General features: G+C 42.6%; 1 protein-coding gene across 1 annotated transcript in view; it reads right to left on the bottom strand.

The window, feature by feature from the left end:
- The window catches only part of LOC148543160 (solute carrier family 22 member 3-like), a 397,488-nt gene that overhangs the window by 63,956 nt on the left and 319,873 nt on the right, over positions 1-13,659 (bottom strand). The window contains exon 8 of the mRNA XM_088451782.1: positions 11,822-11,930. Coding sequence (XP_088307908.1) covers positions 11,822-11,930 — 109 coding nt within the window. The remainder of the gene's footprint in view (positions 1-11,821; positions 11,931-13,659) is intronic.

Below are 13,659 nucleotides of genomic sequence, written 5' to 3'. Positions count from 1 at the left end.
CCGCAATCATGCGAGCAGTTCAGGCTAAGAGACAACCAAGTGACGTGGCCAATGACGCTGCTTTGTTAATTATGCACACCCTTAAAACGCCCGTTTTGACCGTATGGCACGCCTGCGTTCGGATCACCACTCCCCGTTTTCAAGCACCTTCCCCTGTTACCACCCACAAACGCCTCATCCTGTCACCCAAATTAGCAGGCATTCGCTATTTTGCGAGCGCATAATTTCTGACCGCAATGACTGGTTGGCGCATGTGCATTACGACCCATACGCATGCGCAGATGTGCGAACATCGCTCGGAGCAAACGAGCAGCCGCTTACGAGCGGCTCTGAATCAGGTCCATATTTCCTTGCTTGAAAAACAACATTCAGAATTTGAGAAATACCTGAATGCAAAGTAGGTATTATACAGTAGGTGGCCATTCATGAACATGCTGGAATTAAATTGAGTTGCACTCTTCTGAGGCCAATGAAAAGTGTGCAGTTTAGCATTTTAGCCTACAAAATGTCTGTGGATATAAAAGGACATAAAGGAACTCTGAGGCATATAAAGGATATTAGGGGACTATGCAGCATATAAAAGTGCATGAGGTGGTCTCTGAGGCATATAAAGGGTTATGAGAGGGGCTCTTTATTAGAGTGGTTAGATAATGGCCTGGAATCCGACAAATAATATGGTAGTAACCTTACTGCAGTTTTGGCCACAGCTCCTGTCAGTGAATCTGAAAATTAAAAGGTGGTATCTCTGCCCCAAGCTATGTCCACGAGACAAGTCCACATTTTTATTATATCAAAAGTACTGGGAGACATGTATATTTGTATTGGGCTACAAATAAAAGGGATAACCAATCAAAGCTGACAAAGATCACTTTATATACTACATCACAGGGTGTAAAGTAGAATTCACACAAAGGGTCATATTTATAATAATCCACATTTTTAATGTGGATGTGAGTAATAATTGTTGCATAAAATCGCAAAGTGAAAATGTATATTTTGATGCAAATTTACTAACAATGGCCCTGATTCAGACCCGGACGCAAGTGGCCGTTTGTACGTTCGGCGTACGTGCCGAAATATGTTAATTTAAGCGCTCGAACGTAATTTCGAACGCAGCTAAACTTCCTCCCCAAAGTCTACCGACCCCTCCTCTAGCTAACGAGCGAGCCAAATAGTGAGCGTACATCCCCGATGTGGCTTGCAGGGAACGCTCGCACAAGTACAAACCGGAAGTGGGCCTGTCAGATTCCGATTACCTGCTCGTTCATTCAGCCTACCTCCTTCAATCGTATCATGCCAATCAATATATCAATTAGCTTAATTGCTCTTCACATGTTTTCCATAATTTATTTTTTTGTTTTTCAATAAACTTTACTCTTGTCCGTGTTTTTGTTTTCCCGCAGAATACGTACGGTTTAAACAATGGTTTTCTTTTGCCAAAATACATGTTTGATCCAATTATCAATTTGTTTTCCATGTCCGTCGGACGCCCCGCTTGCTGGCATGTTTTCGCCAGCGTATAGCGGAAAGTAAGTTATGTTTTGTTTGGTTTTCATGTTTATTTTTGCGGCCCTATCTGCGTGTGCATGTTTTCTTGTTTGGCCTGTTTCTTTTTTTCACACATATCTGCATGTGCATGTTTTCTTGTTTGGCCTGTTTCTTTTTTTCACACATATCTGCGTGTGCATGTTTTCTTGTTTGGCCTGTTTCTTTTTTTCACACATATCTGCGTGTGCAAGTTTTCTTGTTTGCCCTTTTTTTTAACACATATCTGCGTGTGCATGTTTTCTTGCTTGGCCTGTTTCTTTTTTTCACACATATCTGCGTGTGCATGTTTTCTTGTTTGGCCTGTTTCTTTTTTTCACACATCTGCGTGTGCATGTTTTCTTGTTTGGCCTGTTTCTTTTTTTCACACATATCTGCGTGTGCATGTTTTCCGTTTTGTTTGTTAACCAATTAGCATTTAGAAAGGTGATGTTCTAAACTAACCTCAATTTGTTTCCCATCATTTAGGGGCCGAGCGAAGACTACGGCGTCATCGCCTGCACAGACGTCGCCCTTGTCCCCTCTCCCCAACCCCCAGCCAAACCTCCTCTCCCCCAAATTCCCAAAATTCCCCCTCCACCCCAGCCTGCCCAGACCCTGTCGCCCATCCCTCTTGGAGATTTCCCCTCCATCCAAATTCCCCCTCACCTCAACCCACCCCTCTCTTGACCACCCCATCTCCAGAGTCTATCATTACACCCCCGACCTCCTTAGGAAATTTGCCCATCTCCGAGGAGGACGATGGTGTGGTTTCGGGTCCAGCCGTCATTCTCAACGGTATGTTTCCCTTTTATCCTTTTTTTTTTTGGAAAATGTGTTGATGTAATCCTTTGTCTGTGCCTTTTCCTTTTTTTTAGTATTTTAAAAGGTTGGTTATATATCTGTTTGTATTTACATTTCACAGATGATTTCCCCATACACATATCCCACATGTCAAAACACTCAAACTTGTATCTCTTGTTTACGGTCGCAAGAATTTTATTTTTTGTTTAATTTTTTTGTTTTGTTAAATGATTTTGTTTTATTTTGGTTTTTGAAACACTATTGTCACTTTTTGCTAAGTCTATTTTGCTTGAGAAGTTTTTTAGATTCATAAATTATGGATTCATTTTAGTAAGCACCACAATTTTATAACCCACAGAGGACCAGAGGCGTTTGGCGGACCTAGCCGGGTGTGTCCAAATGATGAGGGGGCATGTGATCGGCCTGCTTGTGGTCCTGGATAGAATGTCGGGGATCCTGCGCCACTAATTTTTTAATTTTTTTCCAGAATTATTTTTCATAAATAAAAATTTTAATTTTGAATACAGTCTCATTCCTTGTCTGAAAATCTTAGATTGTTTAAACTTACATAAGTAGACTATTGCAGCAAGTATTTGAAACTAATGTAACTAAGATTGTGTAAAGCTGATTTTTTAAAGCAGGCACATGAAACACCTAACACTAACAATAGGTTTGGAGAGTTACCAGCATTTTTTTTTGGTTTTCTTTTTTTGTTATTTGTAAATTTTTAGGTAAACCTGCTTAGGCCGAGATTCTAAAACATACTGATTCTACATAATACCTTTTGGTGTTGGTTGTTACCCACAAAGCATAGTAAAAAAATGAGCAAATTGACACATTACAGGATTAGCCATTAAGCAACTTTTCCATGGGTGAACCTGCTTACACTTGCTTGTAATGTCGAAAAGAAATGATGTTTTTCAAATAACCAAAAATTTATTCACCAAAAATTATAAACACAAAGTGTTGGGTCACAAACAACACACACAGTGATAACAAACTGAAAAAACCAGCAAACACCATAATAAAAATTAAGATAAAATTCAAGAACTGGTTGACGAATGAGCATGCCAACATGATTCCACAAATGTTGCGTTTCCACATTTGGTCCTGAAGATATATCCAATGTGGCCAGATGAAGTCATTTTTTGGGAGCAGGAAGTAGTCATCGTTTCATTCCGAAATTTTTTTATTTTTTAAAAAAAAAGGGAAAATAAAAAACAATTAATTTGAATGCCCAATAATAACCTTTCTACATTGTGTCAAATACCTTTTTTTGTGACAATAATTACCTAAAGAATCTGGCCACCACATCATCGCGTATGGCCCCCCCACATACTGACCTCCGACCAACCTCGAGGGGGGCCATCCTCAGGCAAGGCATCCTCTGGCTGCATTGGGACACCACTCCTTATAGCAATGTTGTGAAATATCCCACACAGGACCACAATTTTCGAAACCATATCCGGCAAATACATGAGCTCGCCACCAGAGCGGTGGAGGCATCTGAATCGGACTTTTAAAAGGCCGATACAGCGCTCCACCACTTGCCTGGTGGCTGTAAGTGTGGAATTAAACTCACTTTCTGGGCCTGGTGTGGGAGCCAAATAAGGAGTGAGCAGCCAGGGCGTGCAAGGGTAGCCACTGTCTCCTGTGAAAAAGAAGTGACAACATCAGGATCACTGTGTATCAAGCTTTGCATTGGTATCTACTAAAGGTCTCCATTTACCCAAAAGCCACGCATCACCAGCTTGTAGGTTGTTTAATTTTTGCCAAATCCCTGATTGCTGGATGACGAATGAGTCATGTGCACTCCCGGGTAATTTTGCATTCAGGGACAGGATCTGGAGGGAGGCATCACACCATTACATTCAGTGAGTGATAGTGTTTTCGGTTCCTAAAAATGGCCTCCAGCCATGCTGGAGGCTGAAGTGGTATGTGAGTACCATCCACAACCCCTATGGTGTGTGGGAAGCCAGCTATTTGGTAAAAATTGGCCTTGGCCACACTAAGGGAACCCATATCCAAAGGCATTTTAATAAAATGATGGAGGTGCTTGAAAAGGGCCTCCATCACTGCCCTCAGGATCCTTGAAAAGGAGGATTGGGAGATTCCCGCAACTATTCCCACCGTGGTTTGAAAGGATCCTGAGGCACAGAAATGTAACACCGCCATAAATTGCGTAAGTGGTGGTATTGCTGTAGGACTGTCAATTTGCCGCTCCAGATCACTCTCTATTAATGAGAGAGTGTCTATGATGATTTGGGGCGGAAGACGGTATCGCCTTAACACCTCATCATCGGGCATTCCAAAAAGGGTGACACGTGTTCTATATATCTGGGGCCTTGCACGCCTACAATGCCTACGCCTGGGACGAGATTGAGGTTGATCGGCTTCCGGTAGCATGGCCGCAATAATCCGAACAAGATCAACCTGAAATGGAAAGAATTGAAGTTAAGGTATGTTGCCCCCAAAAAAGACAGAAAAATACTTATCTTTACGATACAATCCAAAGATGCTTACATGCCGGGGTATTGTCATGATTTCCAAAACCTAAAATTCAACAGACCATAAAAAGGACAAAATTTGGGGTGTCCATTTTGTAAGCTTGATTTTGGAAAAGGCACAAAAATAAAGGGGATAAACACACATTTCTACAAAGAGCAAACCGACATTGCGACGACTTCCACAATTTGGCCCCCAAACAACAACCCAGATTGTGAACGGTAAATATTTCGCAATTTAACTAGAGAAATCAAGCCTACAAAAGTGCGCTAAATAGTTCGCAATTTAACTAAAGAAATCAAGTCTACAAAAGTGCGCTAAATAGTTCGCAATTTAACTAGAGAAATCAAGCCTACAAAAGTGCGCTAAATAGTTCGCAATTTAACTAGAGAAATCAAGCCTACAAAAGTGCGCTGAATAGTTCGCAATTTAACTACAGAAATCAAGCCTACAAAAATGCGCTAAATAGTTCTCAAATTTATGATCCCCAAAAACACAGAAAAAAACAGTAATGTCCACAAAAGATGTGAAAATAAAGTCCAGAACATTTAACAAACAAGTGAAAATCCAAACTTACCAATACACGATATAGAAGTCACAGAACAAAATGGTCGTTGGGGCAGAGCCATAACCTACAAAAGGAAAAAAATAAATAATTGTTGGTACAAAATACAAAAAAAAGGAGAGCCATATTTTACAAAAGGATGACAGTAAAAAACTTATCTAAAAAATACACCACAACTAAAAGAACCACACCAAAAAATGCGAACGGAAAGTTAAACACAAAAAAAACGCCTATAACAAATCCCAAAACACCGCCAAATACAACTCCCGCCAACAATCCACTCCGACCAACGTAACCTCCAACAAACAACACCCGCCACCTAGACTCGAGTCGCCCAAAGCCATAAATAGTGTTTCTTCTCCCGCTCAAATTAAGGACGGATCATAGGAACGCACAATCAATGATGCGGCCGAATAATAAGGACGCATGTATAAATACGTCACGACCAAAAAAAAACGGTCTGGTGTATTTCTTGTTTAGCCCTGAAAAATGGCTACAGACCAGCCAAACAATGGCCAAGAGGCGGCCGGTAAGTATTTCTCTCTTTTATATTCAAGGATTATTTTGAGCCAGAATATAGTGAAAGTTTGACATCTAAAATTTAAAAATGTTAATGTAAATAGGTGTTGAGGATGACATGGAAGAGGCTGCTGGGCCCAGTATTCCAGCCAAAGCTGGCAAAAAGAAAAGGCAGGCACAATTCACAAGAAAGGAGATGGAGGTTTTGGTTCAGAAGTGTGTGGACATCCTGCCACAGGCAGACAGGAATATGGGTGTAAGCCAGAAGTGGAGAATGTGGGAGGAGATAGCCAGTGCTGTCAATAGGGTGGGTGATTATGTCCGTCTAGCCCGGGCTGTCAAACGGCGGTAAGTAAAAACTTGACCCACAAAAATAAAAAGGGTCAAATAATGCAGGAATAATGCCTACTTTTTCACCCACAGATGGCAAGACTTCAAATATCGCCTGAAGCAAAAAATGGCGGACAGGGCTAGGCATGCAAGGGGGACAGGTGGGGGTCCCACCCCTGTGTCATTGGAGTTTAACGATTTGGAAGAGCTGGCACAGGGGTGTGTGCAGGATGTGGAGGTGTTTGCCGTGTCCAACATGGATACGGACATGCCAGACTTTGCGGCTCCTCATGTTGTCCCAGGTAAATGTTGTGATGTAACCAACTCTGAAATGTTATTGTGACAATATGTAGATTGTAATGTTCCTCTTTTCTCTTTTTTCTCACAGAGACACAGGCGGATGAGTCTGCTCCAGAGGGGAGCCTTGGCCGCAGAATTTCTGCTGGCTCTGCAGGGGAGGAACCAGTACATCCGGCTGAGGACCCTGCAGAAGCCAGTCCTGGGCAGTCCCCCTCGCAGGCAGTGGCACTCCTCACAGAACTCAATTTTAAATTGGATTCCCATACGGAGATTCTGCAGAGGATGGACGCCAGTCTGCTACGGGTGGCTGAGGCCCTGGAGCAAAATGCTGCGGCCAACGTGACCATTGGTCAGGCCCTGGCTGAAAATACCAGGGCCAACATCCGAATCGCCAATGCCCTGGAGCAGCTCGTTCGCCAGCACATGGTGAAGCCGACCTCCTTTCCTGCCGGAACATCTGGATCCTCCACCTCTGGCACAACAACAGCCATTCCTCCAAATGTGCCTAGCCCTGTGCCTAGTCCAGAGGCCACAACATCTGCCTCTGGACAGGCCAGCCAGAGGATATCCCGGACCCGGTCTGGCGCCCACCCTACCCCAGCCAAACGGGGAAAGAAACGATGACAGCACTGGCTACTTTTCCCACACTCCTTCTGTGCTTGCCCCATATTCCTTAAGGGCCAAAACTTCCCTCTCCTTTCTTGTGAATTGTTTTTTTTTTTTTTTGTATTTTTGGAACAAAATTTATAATTTATAAAAGACAAATGTACCAAATATTAGTGGGTAACAATGACCCCAAACTTGTACGTCAAAATGCACATGATTTGTTAAAAAATGTGTGGTGAAAATAAAACCTACAAATTGTTCTCAACTGTATTGTGACATTATTTGAAAAATGGTTTCTAGTTAATCCTGTACCACAAGGAAAAAACGAAATCTTAGCTTTTGATTAAAAAAAAAAAAGGGTTAAAAAAAAATGTTTCTTTAAGGAACACTTTGTTAAAAAAAAAAAAACTCCAGCCCAATGCAAAAGGTTACAATACACACAAACATGATGACAATATTGTTACAATATCACAAAATACTAACAAAATTGTAAAATACATTCCTTCAAAAATAAGCTAATTGATTGTGTAATCCTGAAATTAGCAGCAGAGATTTTCAGCTGCGTACGGTTTTGTGCTATCCCAAAGAAAAAAAAAAAAAACACATTACAAGCTGGTTTGCAATCCAAAGTTGATTGTTTTTCTGACAAGCCGTGATAAATCGATGAAACATCAAGGAGGCCCGGGCCAGAGGACAAGGCCATCGCCATTGTGGTCGAGTAATCCAGACCCCAAGCTGTGCGAGCAGTTTGAACGGAAAGAGGATCAGCCAGTGACGTATGACTTGATACGAACACATTTGACGTTCGCATGAGCTAATTTATGTACGCCCCAAAAACGCCTCGCCACGCCTGCGTTTTCCCATCTCCACCCCCGTCAACGCCCAAAAACGGCCTGTTCTGTCAATCACATTTGACATGTCACTTCCTGTTCGCAATTTGCCGAATGAGTGACAAAAAGCTCGCAATCTGCCGTACGCGCATGCGCAGTGTTACACCGACGCATGCACGGTTTCTCAACATCGAAACGCAACGAGCGTACTGCTGTTAACGAGCGGCTCTGAATGAGGGCCAATGTCTTGTCAGGAAACGGGCTCCGATAAGAGCCTGCCAAGACAAAGAGCTGGAAGCAGTGTGACAGCGTTATGCTATCACACTGCTTGGGCGTTTGGGTCCATGGTGCACACTGTGCATGCGCGGGGGTTGCTTCCCTATTTGGAAAATTTGGCTCATTAGTAATCCATAGGCTACTATAGGATAACGCCATATGAAAATGGTGTTATTCTATCAGGGCCAAGCTCCACTTGGTAAATCTGACAGTTTTGCAGCCCCCATAGAAACCTATGGTGGCTGCTGACAGTAATGTAGGAACTGCAGCAGATATCGGCGATCCCTCCATGGTACACTCGTGGAATACTGAATATTTGTGGGTATCTCCCAAAATTGCTTTTTTTTAATGGAATATCCCACAAATATTATTTGATAAATAGACCCCAAAGACTACAAGTTCTTTTTAAAAATTGCAAAATGAGCCCCAAATTAGTTTTTGCTCTACTTTTTGTACCACAATTGTTGCACATACACAAAGAAAAGTACTTCCCCCACAAGAACACTGCGAACATTCTCCCCTGAAATGAGCAACCTTCAGTGTTTAGCTAGCTGTTCCTGTTGACAAACACATTTCCTTAGCCGACAGTACTAGCACAGAAGTACACTTCATCATCAAAACATGCATGCTAAGTAGATTTACAGGTTTATAATAAATACATAATTTTGCATTTGAATTACAAGACATATATTTACAGGGAGATGCATCAAAGTTTGGAGAAAGATAAAATTGAGAGAGATAAAGTACTAACCAACCAGCTTCTAACTGTCATTTTACAGGCTGTGGACAGGATGGATCATGCATCACATTTGACTGCGATATATCAGGGCCGCAACTAGGGGGGGCTAGGGGTGCACGTGCACCAGGTGCCGGATTGCAGGGGGTGAAAAAAGCTGACTCGAGGTGGCTTGGGTGCTGAAGACTCAGAAAATGGTCATCCAAAAATGGCCACCGCCAAAGAGGAGACAAATGCTAGAGGTCCTTACTGGCCCTCTAGTGTCTGTCTCCTCCTTGGCGGTGGACATTTTTGGATTGCCTTTTTCAGCAAATTCCATGCGGACTAGCCGCCCGCATGGACTCTGCTGAAAACGGCCATTCAAAAATCACCGCCGCCTAGGAGGAGACAGATGCTAGAGGTCCTACTGGACCTCTAGTGTCTGTTAGGCCAGCGCAATGCACACAGCGTTCCCGGCACCAGCTGCATCTTCTCCCGTGAAATCCCCTGTCAACGAGCATAAATCCCTCTGGCAACGAGCATGAAACCCCATGGCAAGAAGCATAAACCTCATGGCAACGAGCATAAACCCCATGGCAACGAGCATGTAACCCCGGGCAACGAGCATAAACCCCCTGGCAACGAGCATAAACCCCCTGGCAACAAGCATGAAACCCCCTGGTAAAAAGCATGAAACCTCATGGCAACAAGCATGAAACCCCATGGTAATGAGCATGTAACCCCTGACAACGAGCAGGTAATTTTAAAGTAATTAGAAGCCTTACTGTGGGGTATAAAATGGTGACGGGCAAATATGTAAGTGGCACTTTGGTAATAGTCATTACAGTGTGTGACATAATATCTAATGGGCATTATGGTGTGTGGAATAATATAAGTCACTATACCAGGGATGTCTGAGTAGTGCACTGCCTTATGAAGGAGCAAGGATAAACTTCAGGTACAGGAAGGGAGGGGGCGCAAAATTGCTGCCTTGCACCGGGTGACAGATATCCTAGTTTCCGACCTGGATACATTCCACCACATTAGCGGCGTTAATCATGCCAGCATGCATGTACAATTGCGTATATAATCGCAAAGGACGGCTCTTTCGAAAAAAGCAGTCCTTTACGAAGAGAGAGTCCTTCTGCATCTGCGCGGCAGTTGTCCAGTGCGGGATGTAGTTGCGGCCACCGGTCACAATGCCGACTGCAGAACGCCGGCAAAGAGTTTATGATAGGCGTCGAAATACCGACATCTATCATAACCCCGACGGCAAAATCCAGAACGACGCATGCCTGAACGAGGCAACTGTCCTGTTACCCGCAGGGGGGTTAGGCTTAGGGCAGTTAGCGGGGTTAGCATCACTCTTTGGAGGGAGGAGTTAGGCACCCCTAGAGGCTAGGGTTAGGCACTCCCATGTAGAGGTTAGGGTTAGGCACCCCCTCGGGAGGGTTAGGTTTAGGGAGCGGTAAGGGAGGTTAGGGGTAGGCACCCCCGGGGGGAGGTTAGGGTTAGGCACCACTCCGGGATTTTTGCCTAAGAACACAGCCATAAATAAAAAATGGTACCAAAACATCCTCCAAGAGAAACTTCTCCCAACCATCCAAGAACAGTTTGTTGACGAACAATGCCTTTTCCAGCATGATGGAGCACCTTGCCATAAGGCAAAAGTGATAACTAAGTGGGTTGGGGAACAAAACATAGAAATTTTGGATCCATGGACAGGAAACCCCCCAGACCTTAATCCCATTGAGAACTTGTGGTTAATCCTCAAGAGGCGGGTGGACAAACATAAACCCACAAATTCTGACAAACTCCATGCATTGATTAGGCAAGAATGGGCGTCCATCGGTCAATATGTGGCCCAGAAGTTGATTGACAGCATGCCAGGGCGAACTGCAGAGGTCTTGAAAAAGAAGGGTCAACACTGCAAATATTGACTCTTTGCATAAACTTAATGTAATTGTCAATAAAAGCCTTTGACACTTATGAAATGCTTGTAATTTTATTTCAGTATACAGGTTGAGTCTCCCATATCCAAATATTCCGAAATACGGAATATTCCGAAATACGGAATATTTTTAGCATGACTGAGAAAGTGATACCATTGCTTCTTGATGGTTCAATGGACACAAACTTTGTTTAAAGAACAAATTATTAAAAATATAGTATAAAATAACCTTCAGGCTGTGTGTATAAGGTGTATATGAAACATAAATGAATTTCATGTATGTACACAAACTTTTTTTTATGCACAAAATTATTAAAAATATAGTATAAAATTACCTGCAGGCTTTGTGTATAAGGTGTATAGAACACATAAATGCATTCTGTGTGTATATTGGGGTCCCATTCCCAAGATAATTCATTATGATATGCAATTATTCCAAAATACGGAATATTCCATTATCCAAAATACCCCTGGTCCCAAGCATTTTGGATATGGGAGACTCAACCTGTACCACAGTAACATCTGACAAATAGGTATAAAAACACTGAAGCAGCAAACTTTGTGAAAACCAATACTTGTGTCATTCTCAAAACTTTTGGCCATGGCTGTACATACAAATAACCAAACCCAGACAAATGCATTTTTCTGGCACACTTGTACCCAAAACCATATAAATTTTTTAGCTTTCAATAATGTCACACTTATGTTCTCTTTTGTGAGTAATAATAATACAAGGTTTTATTACATTATCTAACAATGCCTAAAATATTGAATCTTTATGTGGGCCTCTTTTAAAATAAATATCAGTGCAATTTTTTAATGTCACGGTTTCTATGGCATTAATATTATGTAAATATATAAAGCATATCATAGAAAATAAACAGTTTTTAAGTTACCTCAGTGGTGTTGGATATAGTTCTGTATTTATGAAATACACAATTTCAAACGCCATGGTGATTCCCAGTCGTCCTAGAGTGGCTAAAGTTATTTTTAGCCATAAGATTTCTGCAAACCATAAACATTTTATTTTAAAAGCAGGTACACCTAAAATAACATGCAGAATGAACTAAGGTTAACCAGGGACAATTTATCTTAGAATATCAACCATAATCTCTTTTACGACCTGCAGCAGCTTACCATGCTTGGACCGGTTACAACACTGAATAACATAATAACATGGGCCTATTGTAGAAAGAGGAAGGGGATGTTTGGGTTTTTAATTTGGTTTTCTTGTCTTAAGCAACACGCCGTAATAGCCCAAGCACCAGCAATGTGTCACTGGCAGTTGGATTTTCACACTGCAAATAACTGGGTATCACGTTGGATTATTTGAAGGGTAAGCTTGCTGTAAATTCACTGCGATTTCTGACAACATAGAAAAAAATTTGCATTTTATTATGGGTGTATTATTATTTTATTTTATCTTTGCAAAAATACACTCACACTTGTCTACTCTCACTGGAGACTCTGGGTGATTCCTGAATTCTGCAGCACTCTCTCACTTCCCAGGAGAGTAAGCAACTCTCCCAGGGTCCTTATGACCAGAGGGTCCTGTCCCTTGCTGTGTTATGATGCGGGGCCATGATGACCTGAATAACTGTCACATCCCTGCAATTGCCTGCTTTTGACCTCCTGGAGGAAGGTCCAAAAGCAGGCAAATATAAACGTACAGTATACTGACAATGTGGGGAAAACTGTCTGCAATGCACAAAAAGATATCCTCCACACTGGTGTTGATGAAACGTGTAAAGTCCCAAAAGGAAAGTGATTGGTTTACGCACTTAGATTTTTCTGGGTTTCGTATACATTTTGTCTCCAAACCTAAAATTCATGCATCAACTCTGAAAAGACTGCATTAATTTCAACTCTTTGTTCAGTCATATTACGGAGTCCTATAGGGACATGTTTTTAATCCCAGCCTCTCTGATTCTGCATGCAGAAATGTGTGTATTTATCTGACTCAATCCTACATAGGTACCACACCCACTAAAATGTTGATGTTATTAATTTGTGATATTGCATGTCCAGTTCTGTCTATTATCATTTAAGGTTTGGCTCAACTTTTATTTACTTAATGAGTTTTTTTTTTATTCTTCTAAACTACTTCTCATTTCAGCCTCAATAAGGCCTTAAATTACCGTATATACTCGAGTATAAGTCGGCCTGAATATAAGCCCAGGTACCTACTTTTACCACAAAAAACTGGGAAAACTTATTGACTCGAGTATAAGCCTAGGGTGGGAAATAGCAGCAGCTGGTAGTGCCCCCAATAGTAATTCCCCCTGGTTGTGCCCCCAGTAGTAATCCCTCCTGGTAGTGCCCCCAGTGGTAATCCGCCCTTTCAGTGCCTCCAGTAGTAATCCCCCCCTGGTAGTGTCCCTAGTGGTAATCCCTCCCTTTTAGTGCCCCCAGTAGTAATCCCCCCCTGGTAATACCCCCAGTGGTAATCCCCCCCTTTTAGTGCCCCCTGTAGTAATCCCCCCTGGTAGTACCCCCCAGTGGTAATCCCCCCTTTTAGTGCCCCCTGTAGTAATCCCCCCCTGGTAGTGCCCCCTGTAGTAATCCCCCCCTGGTAGTTCCCCCAGTGGTAATCCCCCCTTTTAGTGCCCCCTGTAGTAATCGCCCCCTGTAGTAATCGCCCCCTGGTAGTGCCCCCTGTAGTAATCGCCCCCTGGTAGTGCCCCCAGTAGTCCCCCCCCAGTAGAGAGAGACGTAATAAGAATAAAAAAAAAAA

Source organism: Taudactylus pleione, unplaced genomic scaffold, assembly GCF_031769625.1.
Source record: "Taudactylus pleione unplaced genomic scaffold, aTauple2 ptg000006l, whole genome shotgun sequence".
Classification (NCBI taxonomy): Eukaryota; Metazoa; Chordata; class Amphibia; order Anura; family Myobatrachidae; genus Taudactylus; species Taudactylus pleione.
This window is presented reverse-complemented; position numbering and strand designations above follow the sequence as displayed.